At 52.9% G+C, this 22,554-nt stretch overlaps 1 protein-coding gene and 1 pseudogene across 5 annotated transcripts; one reads left to right on the top strand and one right to left on the bottom strand.

The window, feature by feature from the left end:
* The first annotated feature begins 1,529 nt into the window (after window positions 1-1,529).
* LOC101143532 (chitobiosyldiphosphodolichol beta-mannosyltransferase-like) lies at window positions 1,530-6,784 on the top strand (annotated as a pseudogene).
* On the bottom strand, window positions 6,208-19,909 carry LOC101125415 (protein-lysine N-methyltransferase EEF2KMT-like). 5 transcript variants are annotated; one of them, XM_063705198.1, is made up of 8 exons: window positions 19,720-19,907; window positions 17,512-17,574; window positions 15,538-15,618; window positions 13,883-13,984; window positions 12,515-12,648; window positions 12,167-12,432; window positions 11,188-11,337; window positions 6,208-7,778 (listed from the first exon to the last, which is right to left on the bottom strand). In XM_063705198.1, exons 1-8 carry the CDS (start codon window positions 19,813-19,815, stop codon window positions 7,648-7,650), a joined length of 1,023 nt encoding a protein of 340 aa, XP_063561268.1. In that variant the 5' UTR covers window positions 19,816-19,907; the 3' UTR covers window positions 6,208-7,647. The 5 variants fall into 5 exon arrangements, with proteins under 5 accessions (XP_063561268.1, XP_063561265.1, XP_055241471.2 ...); XM_063705195.1 differs by lacking the exon at window positions 15,538-15,618 and having other exon boundaries at window positions 17,512-17,572; window positions 19,622-19,906; XM_055385496.2 differs by lacking the exon at window positions 15,538-15,618 and having other exon boundaries at window positions 19,720-19,904.
* Window positions 19,910-22,554: the final 2,645 nt, after the last annotated feature.

The following is a 22,554-nucleotide window of genomic DNA, read 5'->3' as shown; positions in this document are numbered from 1 at the left end:
ACATGTCGATGGTTAAGCACATTGGATATTCGCACACCCACAGGAAGCCCCCGCTAACTCCTTGCCGGTGTGGTCATGAGGAGACCTCACCACCAGTCAGTCAAATCTGTGGAACACAATGTGCTGTGTGCATCCTCAGATATTGTGTGTTCCTCTGTCATGTTTACCTAGTCCAAGAGTAAACCTCGCCTGCCACAGGGCCTGTGGCCTAGGTATGGGGAGTTGAGCTTTTAACCCCAAACTAACAACTGATTCTGGAGACTAGACTTAGGTCTATCACGATTCACTCTGGTAGAAGACACGATGACTCTATCTCCCTTGACGGACAGAATGATCGAAGCCACAGGGCATGGCGTGTGTCACCCTTTGGCAGGTCTGTTTGAAATCTGGGATAAGGGATGCTTCCTGTCACAACTTGAATCGCTCCTCTCGCCATTTCATTAGGCAACTTCCAAACACAAATTCATAGAGAGAAGTTATCTTCCTCTCTACCACACTAGCAGGTGATGGTCTTTCCTGTTCTATCTTTTTGGCTTTAGCTCCAGCCCCTCTTTATTTATTTTTCTGGTATTTTACACATGCCACACGAATTCATCTAAACAAACGGTGAACAAGTGCCATATCGTATCGATGTCTTACACGGCTGAAGGGCAAACCACCCTTTTTTCCAAAGTCCTTTTTCCATTTACCCACCAATTCAGCATGCTGCAGTACATTTCTTTTCGCATTCCCACCTTGGTCTTATCCCACACATGGAGACGGAAATGCTTTCTCGTTTTCTGTTCCAAGAATTACTAGTAACGAGAGCACACCCTACCCCATCAGCAAGCCCCAGTGTGATCGCTTTCTTTCGGCCTTCTTTGTCTCTTTTCCCCCCCACCCCTCAGGGATTGCGTGAAACAAACAACTGTTCAGTGAAACTAACCTGAAATTACACGTCTACTTTCTTTCCCCGGCTGGTGCTGAGATGGGCAGGTGCTGGAGCAGCCCCGCTGGAAGTGATGCAGCGTCCAGGAAGACGGAGGAAGGGGCAGAGTGGGACCTCTGCTTTCCAGGCGGCCTTTTATACTGCCTCTGGTCACCTGACGTGGAACGTACCCTAACCTAATCAGTTACATGTACGGTAATTACAATTAACTTAATCCAATTACATGACCTGGAAAGGTCTATCTGCACAGCCCACTCTAAGATCATGTCCACTGCTGACAGACATTCTAAAACCTACTTGTACAGCTGCAAGCTTTGAAGAATAGATGTTCCCCGTCAGACATGTAACACTGGTGCCTGTACCCCTGTCTTCTTTTCCATCTTTTTTGTTTTTGTGTTTTGTTTTTAAAAATGTGGTAAAATAGACACCTTTTAATTGGACCATATTTACTCTATCTCGACGTGGGCCTCAGCGTCATCAAGGAGATTCTCCTTGACATGCAGTCACAGCCATGATCCATCTTCAGAGCTTCTCTTTCTTCCCCAAGGTAAGTCTGTCAGCAGAGATCCCTGACCACACCCTCATGTGTTTTCTCCTCCAGGAGGCGCTTGGAAACCACGGTGAATTGGACCGCACTGGGAAACACAGATGAAGAAAGTCAACACCGCTTTCTCCTTCAGTGCCTGGCTCCTTTTTCAGCTGTCTTGCGACTCCAGGCATTGGAGTCCAGGGAGGGGCACGCCGCCTTTACCCTGTGCTTCCCACGATCTTGTCTCCTTAATCCTCACTGCAGCTCTCTGCCATAGGGTCTTATACTGCTTTACATGTGGGAAACTGAGGCTCAGAGGGTTTCACAGCAGGGCAGGGAGCTCAGATGTGAATCTGTAGATACCAAGCTTTCTACTTTTTCAGTAGTTTCCAAGCATCTTTTTTTTTTTCTTGTTTCGTCATTGGTGTCTGTTTTTTTTTGTTGTTTTTCTTTGTTTTGTTTTGTTTTTTGAGACAAAGTCTCTGTCGCCCAGGCTGCGGTACAGTGGTGCGATCTCAGCTCATTGCAACCTCTGCGTCTCACATTCAAGCAATTCTGATGCCTCAGCCTCCAGAGTAGCTGGGACTACAGGTGCCCACCACACCCAGCTTATTTTTGTATTTTTGGTAGAAACAGTGTTTCACCATGTTGGCCAGGCTGGTCTTGAACTCCTGGCCTCAGGTGATCCACTCTCCTTGGCCTCCCAATATGCTGAAATTATAGATATGAGCCACTGTGCCCGGCCATGTCATTGGTACCTTAACCAAGCCTCTTTTAATTTTTCAAACGGAAGAGCCCCTGTCCCACAGTTACTGCTGCTGAGCCCTTTCAAGGTGACTCAGTGAGGAGGGAGAAAAGCGGAAGCGGTGTGGGAAGAGGCGGGGTCTGGGCCAGCTGCTGGTCCTGCTCTCCTCCCTCCTCTGGCCTCTAGGCTCCCAGGAGTGGCTTGGAACTTGCGCCATGTGCTCTGGAGGCTGTGGCAGGGCAGGGGCGGCTTGGAACCTGCGCCATGTGCTCTGGGGGCTGTGCCAGGGAAGGGGGAGTCCTCGTGTCCCCTGCGCACAACACAGACAAAAGGCTGGGTCCACGCAGTGGGCGGTCGGGTGCCAGGCCAGTGCTTACCCCGCCATGTTTGTAGCCCGAGGCCAGCTGGCTGCAGGTGCAGGGCTATGCCTCAGGGGTCAGGGTGCACACAGCCCTGCAGGTCTCGGGGCTCCTGGGTTGCTTCTGGAAGGGCCCAGATGGGGCCTGACTGGAGCTGCCGAGGGGTGGAGCTTTTGGGAAAAGGATCCCTCCTAGGGGGGAGTGTCTTGAGCCTGGGGCCATGTGGCAGGGACAGAGACGGGTCCATGGCAGTGTCTCCTCTTCTCTGTGAAGGCAAAGGGCCTCTGAGGGAGTATTACAGCTGCCTCATCCACCAGTAGCATTTCCAGCACATCCAGGTCTGCACCCCCTGGCTGGAGGGCCGAGGACTAGCCCCGCTTCTAGGTGAGACGCCAGCAGGAGGCTCAGGGAGAAGGCGGGGCCTTAAGCAGGGGGAGCAGGGGTGGGCAGGATGTACCTTTTCTGAAAACGTGGCTCTGGAGGCCACTTGGGGAGAGGATCTGAGCTCTGGCTCAACTCCCGGGAGGAGGCTACTTCCTGGTGTGCCAGCCCCTCCCAGCCAGGTGGCCCCAGAGGCCCTTTACCAATGGGTTTGAGGAGGCCACGTCCTTTCAGCCTGCCACACCCTCCATTCAGCCCTCTTCCTTCCTGCAGGAGGGCTGGGCCTGGGGTTGGGGCCACTGTTGCCCAGGTGTGGGAGGGCAGTGGCTTTCGGAGGTACAGGGGCGATGTGTCAGACAGAGTCGCCTCTCCCAGTGAGATGGTTCTCCTTTGCCTCCGTCTCTTTCCCCGTTGATTTCTCCAAGTTGGGAGTCGTGGCTTCCTCCTGATACGTCTCTAGAGCCGCATCTTCCAGCTTCGAGTGAGCAGAGCGCTTGGCGGCTGAGGGCCTTTTCCTGGCAGGATTCTCCAGCTAGTCTTTGTTTTAGACAGTCTCGCTCTGTTGCCTAGGCTGGAGTGCACGATCTCAGTTCATGCAACCTCCGCCTCCTGGGTTCAAGCGATTCTCCCACCTCAGCCTCCCAAGTAGATTACAGGATTATGGGAGCCCGCCACAACACCTGGCTTATTTTTGTATTTTTAGTAGAGACAGGGTTTCACCATGTTGGCCAGGATGGTCTTGAACTCCTGACCTCAAGTGATCCTCTCGCCTTGGCCTTCCTAAGTGCTGGGATTCCAGGCGTGACCCATCATGCCTGGCCCCAGCTAGTCTTTAGAAATGTTAAGCTATTTGGCTTTATTTTCACAGTGACAGCTGGTTTGTGGTGGGTGTGCTGTGGATTATTATTATTATTATTATTATTATTTTGAGACGGAGTTTCGCTCTTGTAGCCCAGGCTGGAGTGCCATGGCGCGATCTTGGCTCACTGCATCCTCTGCCTTCCCGGGTTCAAGCGATTTTCCTGCCTCAGCCTCCTGAGTAGCTGGGATTACAGGCACCTGCCACGACGCTTCACTAATTTTGTATTTTTTTTTAGTAGAGATGGGGTTTCACCATGTTGGCCAGGCTGGTCTTGAACTCCTGACCTCAGGTGATCCACCCGCCTTGGCCTCCCAAAATGCTGGGATTACAGGTGGGAGGTAAACCTGGGAGGTGGAGGTTGCAGGGAGCTGAGATTGTGTCACTGCACTCCAGCCTGGTGACAGAGTGAGACTCTGTCTCAAAACAAAACAACAACAAAAAAAAACAAATTGTGGTTACGTAGAAAAAGTGTCAACTTACATTTTCAGATGTCCCAGCCAGGCCGTGTGGCTGCTTGGCCAGCTTAAGCCACTTGTGCTTGGGGATGTCAGGGGCCTTATCCAATTTTCACTCCCCTCGGGGGATGTTGTCTCACTCTGCTGGGAGCATTTTTGTTCCCAGGGCAGAGACCAGCGCTCTAACCCACCCTTCTTGCCTAGCAGGGTCGGTGGACCTGGGTGTCTGTCTGGACACGTCCTCCAGTGGCCTGGACCTGCCCATGAAGGTGGTGGACATGTTCAGGAGCTGTTTGCCTGTGTGTGCCGTGAACTTCAAGTGGTAGGAGCAGAACCCGAATCTTTCTGGGGATAGCTTCACAGATCCACCGCTGAGGGGGAATCAGTGCAGTGAGCTGCCCACAGTGAGGCCCTGCCCCTCGGTCAGTCCAGCACACACTGGAGGCCACGAGGAGGAGCCCTGTGGTTACTGTGGCTGGGCTGAGCCTCACTGAAGTAGTTGCTTCTATTTAGAACTCATGTTATATTTAGGTTGGTACAAAAGTAATCATGGTTTTTGCCATTAAAAATGGCAATAACTTTTGCACCAACCTAATATGAAAAAAGAAAGCACCTTAAATACTAGAACTCCACTTGGGGCTTTTGCTCCTAGAGTAGAATTGGCGGGAATTGCCTGCAGGCTTACATGGTTTTCTTTGTTTTTCTCTCCCACCATGTCCCTTTTGGCCAAGCTCACATGGTGGGTTTGAATTAGTTAAATGAGTTTCATGCTGTGGCCTCACTCCACCCAGCATACACGGGTGTTTGGAAGGGTGGCGTTAGAGGAGACTCTAGAAGCAGTAGCCCCAGCACAAGTTGAGCCCTTGGCCCCTGCTCAGGAGCCGGTTCCTGGATGGGATTCAGGGATTCGAGCCCTTCATGTGAGCTGAGCTCAGGGAATGTCGGGATCAAATCTGGTGTCCTAGAAAAGTCATCTTTTATGTGCTGAACCAGTCCCCAGGGGGTTGTCTTTACTCGTTCCATGGCCATGGAATTAAGAAAAACATGCAAAAATAATTCTTCAGTACTTGAAGAGCATCCAGCACAGAAGGTACAAACCTTCCTTAAGGCTCCCTCCTCAAATCGGTTTGGCCATTTTGATGTGCACCCCCCCAGGCCTTTATACCCTTCAGATGCCAAATCTAAGAACCAGCTCCCAGAAACCACACCCCCTGTTCCAACCCCCAGCCTGGCTTGAGCGTGGGGTGGGTGGGAGGCAAGCTGGGCACCCCAGGGGTCTGGTGTCTTCCCCAGGCAGCTCTCAGGCTCCCTTGGTTCTCTCTGCAGTTTACATGAGCTGGTGAAACATGAAGAAAATGGCCTGGTCTTTGAGGACTCAGAGGAACTGGCAGCTCAGCTGCAGGTAGCCATGTCTGCCACCATGCCAGGGTGGGCAGGGTTCTGGAGACGGGCACCGAGCCACACTCCCTGATCCCTGCTTCCCACAGCCAGGGTAGTACCATGGGGGGTCTGGTGGAAAAGCTAGTGAGGGAGCAGAAGTCACAGAGGCCGGCCCACTCTGCTGTCCCGTTTCGGTACAGTAGGCTCGGGAAAGTTAGGACACACCCCCACCTGCCCTCTGGATTTATGGAGCTGACACTCCACAAATGATGCTGGAGCCGGGTGGGCCGGGCTGCAGTTTAGGAAGTGAGCAGGATCAGTTAGGTGCGTGGGCAAAGGGAACTTCTGGGACCAGCCTTGAAAGATGGGTGGAATTCTGCAAACGTTACTTGTTTCTTATTGCAAAAAGTAATACATCATTCTTGTCAACAGAATGATTGGGAGGATTTTCAGTAAAGGTCCAGGTCAGAAGTGATTTAGACTGGGTCCGCCAGTCTCTGTCAGAACCATGGTACTCTGTTGTGGTGTGAAAGTAGCCACAGATCATCTGTAGATTAAGGGGTGTGGCTTTGTTCCAATAAAGCTTTATTTAAAAACACAGGCTGTGGAGTGGATTTGGCCTGCAGGCTGCAGTTTGTGATCCTTGATTCAGACAGTTTAGCAAGGCTGAAAAGAACACCCACACCCCCTTGTTACCCACAGATGGGTGGGACTGTGTTGGCAGAGGCCGAGAGGAGGGTGCTCACAGGGGAACGTACAGCATGTAGAGGCCGGAAGGTGCTCCAGGGCACCAAGTGTGGGAAAGTGGGACACACGGGGAAGTTTCCAGAAAGCATGATGTCAAGTTGGAGGCGGAGCACTGCTGGGGTGTGAAGGGTCTCAAGTCCAAGTGAGGGAGTTAGGGACTTGGGAGGGGTTGTTGTTGGGTCGGGGACCTGGGGTCAGCCAGGTGGTGACCTGGGATGGGGTGGGGACAGGCAATGAGGTAAGCTCTGCTCTTTAGTATTTTGCAGATGCTTTTCTCAAGCTTTCGTGATCCTGCAGGCAAGCTAAACCAGTTCCGGAAGAACCTGCGGGAGTCGCAGCAGCTCCGATGGGATGAGAGCTGGGTGCAGACTGTGCTTCCTTTGGTTATGGACAGATAAGTCCTGGGCCAGAGGCTAAAACCCCAGGGCCCCTGCTGTCCTTCCCGCAGCTTCTTCTCGGAGTCTCAGGGCAAACCCTTTCAAGCAGCGCCTCCCAGTGGCCAGAAGCTGAAATGACGGCAGTGGTGCCACCTGGTGAATAACCTGGGAAGCTGTGGTTGGCCCTGATTTCTTCTTTGGAGTCTCTGAAGCGCTTCCTGTCTTCTTCTGTTCTTCATGCCCCATGCCCCTGCCAGCGTATTACTGTTCTGTGACTTCCCTGTGACCTCTGCAGTACTCCTCATCCTGCATTTGGTCTCCAGGTGTCACCTTTCTGCCATGTTCCTAACACTTTGATTCCTGTCTTGAAAAAAGCACCTGCTGCACCATAAGCCCAGGAATGTGGCAGCTGCAGCAGGCTTGGCTTTGTGAGGAACCGAGTGTGTCCAGGGATGTGGCAGCTGCAGCGGGCTTGGCTTTGTGAGGAACCGAGTGTGTCCAGGGATGTGGCAGCTGTAGCGGGTTTGGCTTTGTGAGGAAACGAGTGTGTCCAGGGATGTGGCAGCTGCAGCAGGCTTGGCTTTCTGAGGAAACAAGTGTGTCCACGTTGGGGGAACGTCATACTTGATACACTCGTTTTTATTTGCACAAAGAAAATGCTATTTTTGGAGCCAGAATTTTCATGTCTGATTTATGGTGATTTTCTTAAGAACCAGAACTGCTGGCAGAAAGGGGGCACCCACATGCTTAGATAGCCGGTGTCTTATTAGAGGGCAGTTTGTGGTTCCTGATTTGGAATTTAACATTTTCCAAACATTCCAGTGCAATGAAAGTTTTATCCGCTTTCCCATATAAAAATTCTTCCCACAAGAGTGACTTAATTCTCACAATCCCGTTGGAGTCGTGTGTGAGTCCTGCAGTGTGAGGTTCAGCATTGCCATCTCCAAGTGCTCTCTGTAGGGAAACAGTTTCTGGTCATGATGAGCTTCCGCTTCCCATCTGATCCCAGTCCAGCCTGGAAACAGAGCACATGTTTGAGGATGGCGGTGTTTGGGGACAGGACATGAGCGTATTGTGTGGGGCTGCTAGGACAGGCCTGGCGGGGTGGAGGGTGTCTAAGTCAGTTTACTTTGTTCACAGGTTCCCAGGCCCACCCAGGTACCTAGAATTGGCCTCCAGGATGGGACCAGAAATCTGGTTTTGCATAGAAATGGCTAGCAGCAGGCACCATGCTGTTGTCCACTCTCTGCCCGCGTCTGCCCCAGACCTTGGCATAGCAGGACAGAAGCAGAGATCTGAACCACATCTACCTGGCTGCTTAGTCAATCCACTCTTCACAAAGCTTAGAAAGTGGCCAGGCACAGTAGCTCATGCCTGTAATTCCAACACTTTGGGAGGCCAACGCCGGCGGAACACTTGAGGTCAGGTGTTCGAGACCAGCCTGGCCAAAGTGGTGGAACCCCATCTCTACAAAAATACAAAAATTAGCCAGGCACGATGGCGGGTGCCTGTAATCCCAGCTACTTGGGAGTCTGAGGCGGGAGAATTGCTTGAACCCAGGAGGCGGAGGTTGCAGTGAGCCGAGATTGTGCCACTGCACTCCAGCCTGAGTGACAGAGTGAGACTCTATCTCAAAACACACACACACACACACACACACACACACACACACACACACACACACACACAGCTTAGAAGGGGCTGGTGTTCTCATAAGCACAGATGTCTGAAGAGCCATTATCCAGAATGATTCTTTTTTTTTTTTTTTTTTTGAGATACGATCTTGTTCTTTCACCCAGGCTGGAGTGCAGTGGCACAGTCATTGTTCACCACAGCCTCGACTCCTGGGCTCTAGCAATCCTCCCATTTCCTGACTAGCTGGGATGACAGGTGCATGCCACCATGCCAGTAATTTTTTTATTTTGTAGAGATGGGGTCCGGAACCCATGGCCTCAAGTGATGCTCCTGCCTCAGCCTCTTTTATTATTATTTTTTAGATGGAGTTTTACTCTGTTCCCCAGCTGGAGTGCAGTGGCGCAATCTCAGCTCACTGCAACGCCTCCCAGGTTCAAGTGATTCTCCTGCCTCAGCCTCCCGAGTAGCTGGGATTATAGGCGTGCACCACCACGCCTGGCTAATTTTTGTGTTTTTAGTAGAGATGGAGTTTCACCGTGTAGGCCAGGCTGGTCTTGAACTTTTGACCTCAGGTGATCTGCTCACCTCAGCCTCCCAAAGCCTCAGCCTCTTACAGTGTTGGGATTACAGGCATGTGACACTGCGACCCGAGATGATTTTCAACCACGGTTTTTTGTTACGAGTGGAAAACGCGTATTTATAAAAATGAAGTAGTATAGACATGAACGTGTAGCAATTTCTATAATCCTGCCATCCAAGGATGGCACCTGTTAACGTGTATATCAGGGATGTCCAATCTTTTGGCCTACATGCGCCACATTGGAAGAAGAAGAATCGCCTTGGGTCACACGTAAAATACACTAATGCTAGCAACAGCTGATGAGCTAAAAGAAAAAAAATCACAAAAAGTTCTCATATTGTTTTAAGAAAGTTTACAGATTTGTGTTGGGCCGCAGGTTGGACAAGCCTGCTATATATATGTTCTAGGTTTTCCCCTATAGGTATACTTATGTGAAAATGATGATTGTGAAAATTTTTTTTTGAGATGAAGTCTTGCTATGCTGCTCAAGGTGGCCACAAACTCCTGGGCTTAAGCCATCCTCCCGTCTCAGCCTCCTGAGTAGTTGGGAATATAGGTACTCATAACCATGTGTGGGTGATTATTATTAGTTTTTAAACAAAAATGGGGCTGGGCGCAGTAGCTGACGCCTGTAATACTAACACTTTGGGAGGCTGAGGCAGCAGATCACTTGAGGTCAGGAGTTCAAGACCAGCCTGGCCAACATGGCGAAACCTCGACTCTACAAAAAATACAAAAATTAGCCAGGCGTGGTAGCACGCACCTGTAGTCCCAGCTACTCAGGAGGCTGAGATGGGAGGATAGCTTGAACCTGGGAGGTGGCAGGTTGCAGTGGGCCGAGATGGCACCTCTGCACTCCAGCCTGGGCAATACAAAGCCAGACTCTGTCTCAGAAAAAAAAAAAAAAAAAAAAAAAAAACAATAAACGTTGGTGGGGGCTTATACTATGTGTGCTTCTTGGCACTGTTTTTTTCACTTAAAAGATATTGCAGGTTTTTTTTCACGTAAGTATCTGAAGAAAGACTTCCTTTTTTTTTTTTTTTTTTTTTGATTTTTGCTATTTGAGACAGGGTCTTGCTCTGTTGCCCACGCTGGAGTGCAGTGGTGAGATCAGGGTTCACTGCAGCCTCCACCTCCTGGGGTCAAGCCATCCTCCCACCTCAGCTTCCCGAGTAGCTGGGACTACAGGCGTGTGCAACCACATCTGGCTAGTTTCTGTATGTTTTGTGAAGATGGGGTCCCACTATGTTGCCCAGGTTGGTCTTGAACACCTGGGGTCAAGTAGTCCTCCTGCCTTAGCCTCCTAAAGTGCTGGGATGACAGGCCTGAGCCCTGCGCCCAGTCAGCCTCCTGTGCGAGGTTGTGCTGGACTCTGTCGTGGAACCTAGTATGTCTTCGTGTGCTGGCTTGTTTGTTGGCTCTGTAGTTAACGGGCTGCCCCACGTGGACAGGCACTGGATTGTCCGTGTCTCTGTGTGCAGGCAGAGGCTGCTGTGGGTGCATCTGTGCACATGGCTGCCAGGAGGGGCTGTGCTCAGGGGGAGCTGGGGCAGAGGCTGGTGGCAAACTGGGGCGTGGGTGTAGTGTGGAGGCACGGGAGCCAGGTGGCCGGGCTGCAGTCTGCGGGAGCTCGGGGGTCGCTTGGCCTCTGTGTGTCCTAGTGTCTTTGTCAGTGAGATGGGACAATGACAGCACACCCTCACAGGTTCTGGGGGCTGACAAATATCAGGTCTGAGGACAGTGGCTGGCCCACTACGGGGCCAGTTCCCCTTCTCTATAGTCACCCTGCTCGTCTTCCATCGACTGGGTGCTCAGGACAGTGGCATGGTAGATCCGCCTGTACAGCCTGTGCTCCAGCATCCTGCAGGCCACAGCTGTGTCCAGCCCTGACCCCGACTGCCCCTCCCACCACCTCCATTTTATAGATGAGGAAACCGAGGCCCAAGGGCTTAGGGAACCCTACTCTGAAACACATAGTAGGGCTGCTGAGCTCAGACCCTCCCTCCCTGTGCTGAGCTGCCCTCCTCCTGCCGCAAGCCCCCCACGCCCCAAGCCCACCCTGCTCACCGGCCTCTGCCCGAGTTCCCCGCATGGTGTGAGAGTGTGGGGTATCCTAGCTTTTCCCCGGCGCCCAGTCCTTTCACTTCCACTGGAGTTCTGCAGGGACAGCTCGGGGACCATGCAGGCCCGGGTGGGCGTGTGGGCTCACCTAGCTCGGTGGTGAACAGCTGGCACGTCTCTGGGTTGCGGACGGTAAAGGCCAGGTAGACCTCAGGAGCCCACTTGTGCTCCCGGCAGGCAGCCAGCCTCCGCAGGACCCCGACCAGCGACACGATGGCTTCTGGGCAATACAGCACGTCTACGGTGAAAACTTCAGGTTACTGAAAGGGACAAGTGGAAAGTTCCAGTTCATGCTGACCTCAGTAGCAGGGCGAGGCCAGAGAGGCAGCGCTCATATGAGACTATTAGATGCCATTTGACCTTTTGGGCCATTAGATTGAAAGGCAATTACTTGGGTGAAAAAGGAGAACCCTTAGTAGAGAAAGCTGCAAAAGACCGAAGCAAAAGAAAAAAATCTCCAGACTCACTGGTGTTCCTTAAAAAAAAACAGTTCTGGTTCTCGGCCTATCTAGAGGGCTTTGAATGACAGAAAGCCTGACCCTACCGTGAACTTCGTGTTTCAGGTGTCTGCCGATTGGTCTGCTGGCTTGCAGGGGTGGGCCTGTGTCCCTGGCCACCGCTGGACCTGTGGGTTTCAGGGCTGGGACCCAGGACCACAGGCAGAGCTCTGTTCCACCAGAGAGGGGACTGAGTGTGCTGGCAGGGGTGAGGGGTTTTCGGTGGCCCAGCCAAATGCCACCTTTTCTCAAGGGCCCTGTCCTCGTCCCAGAAGTGGTTGTTTTCCTCCTGTGGTCTCTGAAGGACACACGGCATGGCTCTGGGACTCAGCCATGTGGTGACCACTGTAACGGGAGTATACCTGTCTCCAACAATAGGGCTGTGGCTTGAAGGTCACCTTAAGAGGCACCCCTGTCCTTTGATGTCACCCTGGAGGTCCAGAGTAACTCTTCTGGAAGCCCTATCATGTCCATGCCCGACAGCGTCCATTGTTCCCTTTTCCCAGAGCTAAGAGCTGGGTAATGCTGCAAGGACACCGCCTGCACAGGATGCCTGGGGCTGGGCATTACCTGCTGCAATGACAACATCTGGCTGGAAGGCAGAGAGCTGATGGACTGTCGTTACATCCCAGTCCAGCTGGGCCACTGTCACCCTGGGGCCGTCTAAGTTGGCAGTGATGTCTGCCTCTAATGAGAGGCCATTGAGAAGGACATTCCCTCGGAGCTGCTCGAGGACCCGGCTGTGACAGTCGCTGAAGATGTATGCCCGGGGACGACACATCTTGCAGATGGCCAGGCCTGTGAGGCCAGCGCCACTGCCAAGCTCTAGGACACTCCTGGCGGGAGGAAAGGGGAGCGTGTCTTCGACTGCACCAGGGTAAGCCTGCCTTGGTGCCCTGCCCTGTGCCCCGAGGTCACCTGTTAGTGAAGGCTGCTGGGTTCTCGATGGCCCATTCTGTAAGGTAGAGGGTGGCATCCCATGTGACCAGGCCTGTAGTACCGTGGGAGATGATGGCTGTGATCTCGGAGAGTGTGAACGAGCCTCCCGAGGGCTGCACCAAGAGAGGGTGAGAGAGTCAGTCCAGCGATCAGAAGGCAAGTGGCTTAGAAGACAAGTAGCCATCCACCACATGGCTGAATAAACCATGACAGGACCAATCGCCACTCAGCAATGAGAAGCAGCTAACTGTTGACATGCCAACAGCTTGCACGGGCCTCAAAGGTGTCATGCGGCATGAAAGACACTCATCTCAGGCCACACAGGATTCCATTCACCCGACATTTCTGAGACAATGGAATTCTGGCGATGGAGCACAGGTCAGTGGTGGCCAGGGGCCGGGTGTGGCTACGAAGGGGTGGCTGCCTTGTGATGATTCAATATGCTATGTTTTTCCTTTGTGGTTTTCTGTATCTATGTTTTATCTTATCTTTTTTTTTTAGCTCTGTCACCCAGGCTGGAGTCAGTGGCACAATCTTGGCTCACTGCAACCTCTGCCTCCTGGGTTCGAGCAATTCTCCTGCCTCAGCTGCCCAAGTAGCTGTGACTACAGGCGTGTGCCACCATGTCCAGCTAATTTTTGTACTTGTTTTTGAGACAGAGATTCACTCTTGTTGCCGAGGCCAGAGTGCAATAGCGTGATCTCGGCTCACTACAACATCCACTTCGTGGGTTCAAGAGATTCTCCTGCCTCAGCCTCCCGAGTAGCTGGGATTACAGGCGCCCACTACCACACCCCGCTAATTTTTGTATTTTTAGTAAAGATGGAGTCTCACCATGTTGGCCAAGCTGGTCACAAACTCCTGACCTCAGGTGATCCCCCAGCCTCAGCCTCCCAAAGTGCTGGGATTACAGGCATGAGCCACCACGCCTGGCCTAATTTTTGTATTTTTAGTAGAGACAGGGTTTCACCATATTGGCCAGGCTGGTCTCGAACTCCTGACCTCAGATCCACCAGCCTCGGCCTCCCAAAGTCCTGGGATTACAGTCGTGAGCCACCATGTCCAGCCCTGTCAAGTATTCTTTGAGGACTGGGCACCAGGTCCTTGTGAAGCAGGTAGTGTGTGTCACCTATTAGACAAATGCCCAATAACCCCACGAGATATGCTGTTGTTGTTGAAGTGCTTGATTTACAGACAGGGAAACTGAGGCTAAAGAAGGTTAATGAACCTCATGTCTAAGACTGCAGAATGGGTGAGTCAGGATTTGAACCCACACCCACGTTTTCACTTTGTCTGTGCAGGAAGGGTATCTGGGCTGTGAGGGGGAGGAGGGTGCCCTTCTCATACCAGCAAATAGCTCTGGTGGCCCTGGGTGGACTCCTTGGCCATCAGAGTCTCCGCCAGTGCCTCGTACAGCTCGTCCAAAGGTTCCATGTGGACAGCCTCGTGCTGGGGGCAGACAGAGTGACAGCTTGTTTGCTTTCGTTCTAATCTGTAAAAATGGTCAGATGATTTTCACCAAGTTTGGAGGAGAGATTTGGGATGGAATGATGTAATACCGGCCAGCTGGCATATAAAATATTCACTTCGTTGGGCGTGGTGGTGTGTGCCGAATAGTTCCAGCTACTCTAGAGGCTGACATGGCAGGACTGCTTGAGCCCAGGAGTTCGAGGACAGCCTGTGCAAGATCTTGTCTCTAAAAAAAAAAATAATTCCACTTGGTAGGGAAACCTGGATGGGAGGGCCTTCAACAAGAGGTGTTGAGAGGGTAGGGTTAGGTGTAGTCTAGGGCAGGAGACAAGGATTCCGTGAGAGCTGCCACATGACCATGACAGAGAGGAGGAAAACAAAAGGTGCTTTTAAGTGAGCCCAGGCAGAACTGTGAGGGCGGCGCATTCTGCAGGCTGTGGCTGTCAGCAGGCTGCTTCCCCACAGCTGGCCCCGTCCTACGATTCACAGGGCAGCAGCAAGGTACACTGGGTGACTGCTGCCTCCTCCTGGTGGCACAGGGCAAACCTGCTGGTGACCACAGATGCACCCTTTTGGGGAGGACCAGGGAGAAAGCAGGTATTGGAGAAGCAGGGGATTGTTTATTTGCTAAAAGTGTGGCCCTTTCACTCAGCAGGTCTGCTACTGCCTACTAAGGAACGGCATCTCGACATCCTCATGTCAAACCCTGCATGTTCGGGCCCATCTTTAAAATCCATCCTAGGCCAGGTGCGGTGGCTCATGCCTGTAATCCCAGCACTTTGGGAGGCCGAGGCAGGCGGATCACCTGAGGTCAGGAGTTCGAGACCAGCCTGGCCAACATGGTGAAACTCTGTCTCTACTAAAAATACAAAAATTAGCCAGGCATGGTGGCGTGTGCCTGTAGTCCCAGCTTCTTAGGCATGAGATTTGCTTGAACCCAGGAGGTAGAGGTTTCAGAGAGCCGAGATTGTGCCACGGTAATCCAGCCTGGGCACCACAGTGAGACTGTCTCAAAAAACTAAATAAGTAAAAAATAAAATCCATCCTGTATCAGTCAGGAAAGAGCTCATTCCAGCAGGATCAATGCAGAGAATTCACCAGAGGAACTAGTTCCAAAGGTATGGCAAGAGCTAAATCTTCCAACAGGGGCCCATGGGGCAACCCAGAGTCGGATAATAGCAGGAAACTCCAAACCCTTTGGCGGGCAGGACAGAGGGTGTGGGTGAGGGTTCCAGTGCTGTGGGCTGGACCAGCCTGGTAGGAATGAGAATTCATATGCTAGGAGCTGGGACCCCAGATAAGCAGATGCTGTGGAAACCCCAGGAGGCAGAGTGAGGGAGAGACGCTGGCCTCCCCTTCTTCCCGCCCTGCACTGTCTCCCATGGGTCACACTCAGCTGCAGCCAGTTGCCTGGGGAGGCCCCTGACATGCTGGGGTTTGCAAAGCAGGCCCAGGGCCTGGGAAGGACAGGGGCTCCAGCACGCCGGTGGCTATGCTGTCTGGCTACTGGGCGGACACTGCCCATAACTGACATTTTTGATGAGTTCTGAGAGAAAGCACCGGGCATACTTGACTAACGGCGGGTGCTTCACACACACAGGATGCTTCATAGTCTACGGCAAAGGACAGAACGTTGTTTGCTTGAAAGCCCGTCTTAAGTCTCCTATGAGCTTCAAGCCAACACAGCAGAGGGCAAACTCCAGGCTACCCGATCCCTCAGCAAAGATGCAGATGGACACAGCGTTCTGGCCCCATGCATCTGAAGTTTGTCTTGAGATATAAGCCATTTCCTAAAAATGCTTCCACTGCAGTGGCACAGGCTATGGCAGCATTTCTAATGCCCATTCTGAGCAGGAACACAGGGCCTGTGGGCCCAAACCACCTCCCTCCCAGGGGAGCCAGCGTGAACCAGGGTTTGCAGTAAGGACAGTCGCCAACTGTCTGGCTTTATGGAAGAGGCAGGAAGGCCCACTCAGGAACTGCTCTCTGGGAGCATGTGTCCCTGGGGACAGGATAGAGGGGAGGGGACCCTCAGGGTGACACTCCATCTAAAGCCGAGAGAAGCCAAGTGCAGGATGAGCAAGTTCCAGGCAGTGGGAACAGCCTATGCAAGCTCTGAGTTTGCCACGGGCTGGCACTTGGAAAGGAGGGCAGAGGGACTGGTGCAGCAGGAGTGGGGATGGTGGGAAAACAGAAGCCTGGAAGGAGAGGGAGGAGACAGTCCGCAGCGCCTGCTGGCTGGGAGGGATGCAGATTCTGCCCAAGGGCAGCAAAGTACCCCACGCAATACACAGGCTCTTCAGGCTGGTGCTGGTTTTTCATTTTTTCAGACACAGAGTCTCGCTCTGTTGCCCAGGCTGGAGTGCAGTGGCCCGATCTTGGCTCACTGCAGCCTCAGCCTCCTGGATTCAAGCGATTCTCCTGCCTCAGCCTCCCGAGTAGCTGGGACTATAGGCGTGCACCACCACGCCCAGCTAATTTTTGTATTTTTAGTAGAGATGGGTTTTTGCCATGTTGGCTAGGCTGGTCTTGAACTCCTGACCTTAGGTAATCCATCCACCTCAGCCTCCCAAAGTCCTGGGATTACAGGTGTGAGCCAGTGCGCCCAGCCTTGTGCTGGGTTTTAAAGCAGCTCTCCCTACATTTCACGCTTCAGCACCTACAAGATTGAGGCTCAGGGTGAAACTCAGAGCAGGGTGCGAGATAACTTCAGGTATCTCCATGCTCGAAGCCCTGACCTACCGTATTGCCCCAAAAGTCTTCCCTGCTGTGGCTGCATCTTTTCCACGTGGATAATCTTGGTTCACCTCTAGCACAGGAATTCTTCACTGTGGCTCCTAGGATGGGCTGGGTGGGTGGGGGTGGAGGATGTCTGCCTCCCCAGAGTTTGTATGGAAAATATATTCTTCTGGTGCACTTCTTTCTGGGAGGGAGTCTATTGCTTTGTCTTTTCAGAAGGGCTCATGGCCCTTCGAAGGTGAAGACCCAGGATGCAGGGTGATCTGCGCTTGGCCCTCAAGGCCAAGGTCAGGCTGTGGCTGGGCCGGGTGGTGATCCTGGCTCTCACCTGCATGCAGATGCACTTGAGTCCAAACCCCACCCTGGGCAAAGGAAGGGCCCATTTAGGTCTAGGAGAGACAGGAGTGGGCAGCAGAGGCCTCATGAATGCAAAAAAGAAAGTCTCTGAGCATCTACCAAATGCTAGAAGCTGTTTTGCACCTGTCATCTCTGTTTTTGCTGTGGATGGTTTAAAAAACATTCCTAGATTTCCCCCCTCTTGCAGATTTTTGTATATTCTGATGTCTTTGTCTAAGTCTTAGATAGAAAATGAAAGAGCTGGAGCTGTCGGAGGTGCCGACACCCACCTGCAGTGCTGACTCAATGGTTTTGTTCTTTGAACAGGGGTGTTTTTAAAGGGTACAAGCACACCTGCGATTCTTCTCTCAGGTCTTCCGGAGAGATTCAGGAGGCAGGGTCATGAGTCCCAGGGACTCTGGGATTCTTACCTTCTGCAAAATATCCCGCAGCAGCTCAGAATCTGATGAGTCTCTTAACTTTGCTTCTAAGCTCTGTGTGGACGGGAGAGAGAGAAATCTCAAGGGCGCATTCACAGGAACATTAAAATACGCAATAGAATGTGTTGGCAAAGCGCTATGTGATCCCGCCCTGGGGAAGTGGAGCCAGTTGGAAGTGGAAGCCACAGCGGCTGAAAGCCTGACCTTCAGATGTCGCAGGGTGCACCTGGATGAGTCACAGGAAGAAGGCTGACTCTTGGCCGCATTAGTCCTGGCTACTTAGCGGCCACCCGGGTCATGGGCCAGCTCCCTGGTTGCACTGGTCAGCCAGGAATTACCAGGGCAGCCATGGCACCAAGGTTTGATGGGCTTGCCATCTGAGTTTAAGTGGAAATGCAGAATGTGCCCATACCAGCCTGGGTTACATTGTCCTCTTACAGGGGCTTCAAGCCCAGCAGCGAGCTTTGGCTCCCGAGTTAGGCAGACTGTCTCGGCTGGTATGTGACACAGGGCAAGGCACTTCATTGCTTCAGAGCTCCTCCCATGCCATAAAAGGCCCTACAAGACCTGGTCCTAATAACTCTCTCGTCTGTTCTCCCTCAGCCCTGGCCCACCCAGCTCACTCCACTCCAGCCACACTGGCTGCCTTGCTGTTGTTCCTCAACCACAGATGGCTTGTTTCCACCACAAGGCCTTTGCATATCCTGTTCCCCAAGCCCTTCCCATGGCTGGCTGTTTCACCACTCAGGCCCCAGCTCAAATGTCACCTCTTTTGGGAAGGCTTCCCTGATTCCTCGACTTTGGTGACTCTTCTCCCCAATTGCTCCATTCACCATTTCCCTGTTTTCTTGGCTTTAGAGCCACTCTCATCTGGTCTTTTCTTGTTTATTCATTTATTTGTTTATTCTCTGGCTCTCCCATGCAAGCAGAGCCTCATCTGTCATGGGTACTGCTGATCCATGTTGCCTGGCTCACGGAAGGCGTTTATTAAACATTTTTAGACTGAATAAAAACACTAGCTAACACCAACATGCATTTACCATGAGCCAGGCACTGATTCACAGGCTTTTGTACTCAACGCTGACAACAATCCTAAGAGGTAGGTATCATTATGTCCCCCATTTTATTAATAAGAAAACAATAGCACAGAGAGATGCAGTCACTTGCCCAAGGCCACACAGGGCCAGGGGTTGGGCCAGGATTCGAAGCAGGCAGGCTGTCTCCTGGGTCTGAACTCTCAACTACTACACCCTAATCAAACAATCCCTCTGGTCAAATGTGAGTGATAATAATAGTACCCACCTCGTGGGTGTTGAGGGTGAGCCCAAGTTAGCATTCAGCATGGGCATGTGAATAATTATAGTCAATATTGAATGGAGACCTATGATGCTTTTATGAAGGTTTCTATTTTGGGTTAAAAATGCACAAATTTCTCCTGACCAGAAATGATCTCTGAGTGCTAAATATTTTATGTCAATGGAATAACGCAAATGACTAAGCAACACCCCAAAAAATGGGGCAGACACAGGGAGGAATATATATCCAAACTGACTCATCCCAGTGAGCTCACTGCACATGAATTACAAATGGAGCGGGGTGCATTAAGCCCCACTGCTGGCCGAAGGGAGGCTGCTGCCTGCCATGCGCCTGTGCTGAGAATGGCAGGTCCCCAGGGAGAGGAGAGGCCACCCCCCCCTTCTCTGTCTCTTCCATCACAGGTGTGAAAGCCTCAGCGCATGAGCCAATTCTGTGCAGTGCTCGACATACAGATGAGAACACTGAGGCACGAGGGACAGCCTGTGACCTGGTCGCCGCGCTCAGGAGGAGGTGGTTACCCACGGGCCTGAGGGCGCTGACTTTTTAGAATGGGTGAGGGCAGCTGTGCCCCAGTGACCAGAACGATTACTGCTTTTAAAAAGTGGTGAAAATGATCGTGAACTGTACCCCACAACGAGCGCGCGTCTGCCCCCCAAGGCGGTGGAGACGCCCCCAGCTTCTGCCGCCAGCTCGCGGGGCAGAAGGGGTGAGAGCGACTCTGGCCAGGCCCCAGGGATGGGGACCGTGTCTCGCGGCCCTGACCGGCGAGAGCCCAGGAACTCACGTGGCAGGAGCGCCAGGGGTTTCAGCACGGAGACCCATCCCGTCTGCTCCTGGACTCCCGCGAGCCCCGAAGGCCTCTCCGCTCGCCCCGCCGCCCACCTGCCAGGGGAAGGAGAGCAGTGTGCGCGCCGCCAGGAAGCGGCCCTCGAAACTCTGCAGCAAGAGTTCGGTCCCCGCGTTCTCCTCGAGCGCCATGACGTAGGCGGGGCCCCAGCGTTGCCGGGAGACCGGGCGGAAGCCGGGCCTGGACTGAAGAGGGGGCGAGCCCAGGGCAGTGCGAGGGGGCAGAGAGGGGGCGGGGCCTGGGGGAAGGGTCAGGAGGAGCGTCCTGGGGGCGGACTCTAGGGCGGGGCCAAGATGAGCGGTAGGAGGGCGAGGCCTGGGGTAGGGCCAGGATAACCGTCGTTGGGGCAGGTCCTGGATAGAGTCCAGATTGGCTGGTCCTGGGGCGGGGCCAGGATAGGGCGATCCTGGAAGCTGGGCTTCCGAAGCGTCCAGGTTGGTGGAGTCCTGGAGGCGGTGCCTTGTGTGGGGGCAGGATAAGAGTCGTGGAGGCGGGCATTACGGCGGGGATAAACGCCATTGGGTTCAGGAGGCGGGACTCCGAGCAGAGCCCCGGAGACAGGTCTTAGGGCGGGGCTAAGGCCAGACCCAGAGAAGGGCTCAGGAGGCGGGGCCGGGGCGGGGCTTTGACTATGTCGCAGCACATGGCCAGGCGGTGCGCGGACTCTGGGAGGCGGAGCTTAGGACGGGCCCACACGGGGAGGGACCCAGGGTCGGGGAGGCGGGGTCGAGTCCGGGCTGCGGCCTCCGCTCAGGAGGCGGGCCCTGGGAGGCGGAGCTTAGGGAGGGGCCGGTGTCTGAAGGGACCAAGGGACTGGGAGGCCGATCGCGGCTGGGCTCAGGGGCCGAGACCTAGCTGGTCTTGGGGCGGGCCGAGACGGAGCGAGGGGTCCAGGGTGTGGGAAACGGGGAGGGGTTTGAGGAGAGGATGGGAATGTGGCTCAAGTTCGGGAGGCGTTACCTGCGGAGGGTTTGAGGCAGGCCCAGCAGCGAGCCCACGGTCTGCAGACGCGGGGCCAGGGGCGGGCCCCAGGATCCGGAGCTTCGGGCGGGGCCGAGTCCGGGTTTGGGGCCCGGGAGGCGGGGCCAGTTAGGGCGACGGTCCCTGGGATCGTCGGGTCAGGCCTTGGGCTAACGTAGGCACTCTCGCAGTTCCTCCGCCTTCAGGAAGGTCTTTTTAGCAGGGGCCTTACGGGTGCGCGCTTAGGGCCTGGAGGCCGTATCCTAGCCTCCTCTCCATCAGCCCCACCCGTCTGGGGTCTGACAGGAGGGAGTTTTCCCTCTGTCCCCCAGCCTTTGGACTGTCACCAAACAAGCCATTCGTTCGCCAAATACTTATTAAGCGCCTACCATGTGCCTGACAAGGCAGATGCAACGGTGAGAAAAACTAGGTGTGGTCCAGGCCCTCCAGGGGCTCAGGGGCTCGTGGAAGAAGTGGACATTGAAGTACTTATCACAAATGAGTATAAAAGTACAATAGCGATATCTGCCACAAAGGTGAGCAGACAGAGGTAGCAGGGCTTGCAGGAGGAGTTTTGATCTTGCAGGGACAGGAAGGAGGAGTTAGCTCCTGCGGGGTGGGATTGGGGGTGGTGGTGATATAGACGTGGGAACAGAGTGGAAAACAACAAAAATATAATTATTTTAGTTCAAAGTTATTGTGTCTTGAGTTGAAAGGCAGGGCAGTTAGCAACACAGTTCAGATTTCAGTACTGCCCCTGAAATCTGAACTGTGTTCAAAATCTAAAATGTTTACCTTAGCAAATCCTTCAAAAAACTCCATTTGGAAGAGTCCCGAGAGCTAATTTGTTAAGTATACTTGCAAAAGGTAGATGAGGAGACAGATAAAATCTTATTACCTCTTTCAGATGAGAGGGACTTGAGCCCTGCTTAGCTATGAGAATGAGAGGGGAATTAATTCTAATTGAATACACTTGTTCTCTTATAGCTGTTGTTCCCCACCAGAACCAAATGAGCGCAAGATCTGACAAAGAAAAAAAAAAAGGTTCATCTTTTATTCCCCCAAACACTTTCATTTAAATCAAGAGGGTGGGATGTGGCTATTGCTGTGTTTTTAGACAGAATCAACGGTTTCTGGGTCTGAGATGTTGCATACACCCTCTCAGTCCCTGTATCCTGTGATGGAGTCACCTGAGAATCCACAGCAAGTCCTAACCAGGGATGGGTCTGTGTGATTAAGGAAGGTTGGCTTCAGAACTGGGCCAGGGGCACTGCTTTACTTTTGCTGTTTTGATCAGCTCTCTGCCTGCAGGAGACAAGGAAAACCAATGGGAACAGGTTAGTTATACTCATAAATCCTGGGCTTATTTTATTAACTCACATAATAGCTATTAATTGTCTTTCCTCCAAGGAGCAAAAGGGCATATACGTTTAATGCCATAGTAGGTAACACTGTATTATGTTATACTAAAATATTAATAAATCTAGGTTGGTTCAGTCTTTCCTGATTCCATAGATTGGAAGCAGATTGAGGAAGGACGCTAGCGGACCACAGAGCTGAGCCACGCAAACAGAAGAAATCTTTTTTTCTTTTTTTTTTTTTTTGGAGACGGAGTTTTGCTCTCTTGTTGCCCAGGCTGGAGTGCAATGGCACGATCTCGGCTCACTGCAACCTCACCTCCCAGGTTCAAGCGATTCTCCTGCCTCAGCCTCCCGAGTAGCTGGGATTACAGGTGTGAGCCACCATGCTGGGCCATTTTTGTATTTTTAGCAGAGACAGGCTTTGAACACGTTGGCCAGGCTGGTCTCAAATTCCTGATCTCAGGTGATCCACCCGCCTCTGCCTTCCAAAGTGCTGGGATTACAGGCGTGAGCCACCTCGCCTGGCCAGAAGAAATCTTTATCTTGGTG

The sequence above is a fragment of the Gorilla gorilla genome, chromosome 3 (assembly GCF_029281585.2).
Source record: "Gorilla gorilla gorilla isolate KB3781 chromosome 3, NHGRI_mGorGor1-v2.1_pri, whole genome shotgun sequence".
NCBI lineage: Eukaryota > Metazoa > Chordata > Mammalia > Primates > Hominidae > Gorilla > Gorilla gorilla.
The sequence above is the reverse complement of the archived record's forward strand: the minus strand, read 5'-3'. Positions and strand labels throughout refer to the sequence as shown.

Bases quoted from the DNA above. Each gene is read 5' to 3' on its own strand.
- LOC101125415 (XM_063705195.1), bottom strand. From the start codon at position 19,815: ATGGCGCTCGAGGAGAACGCGGGGACCGAACTCTTGCTGCAGAGTTTC. The intron at 12,433-12,514 runs GTGACCTCGGGG...TCCTCCCGCCAG, and splicing joins CCAGCAGCCTTCACTAACAG to GAGTGTCCTAGAGCTTGGCA. The intron at 11,338-12,166 runs GTAATGCCCAGC...TTTTCACCGTAG, and splicing joins AGATGTTGTCATTGCAGCAG to ACGTGCTGTATTGCCCAGAA.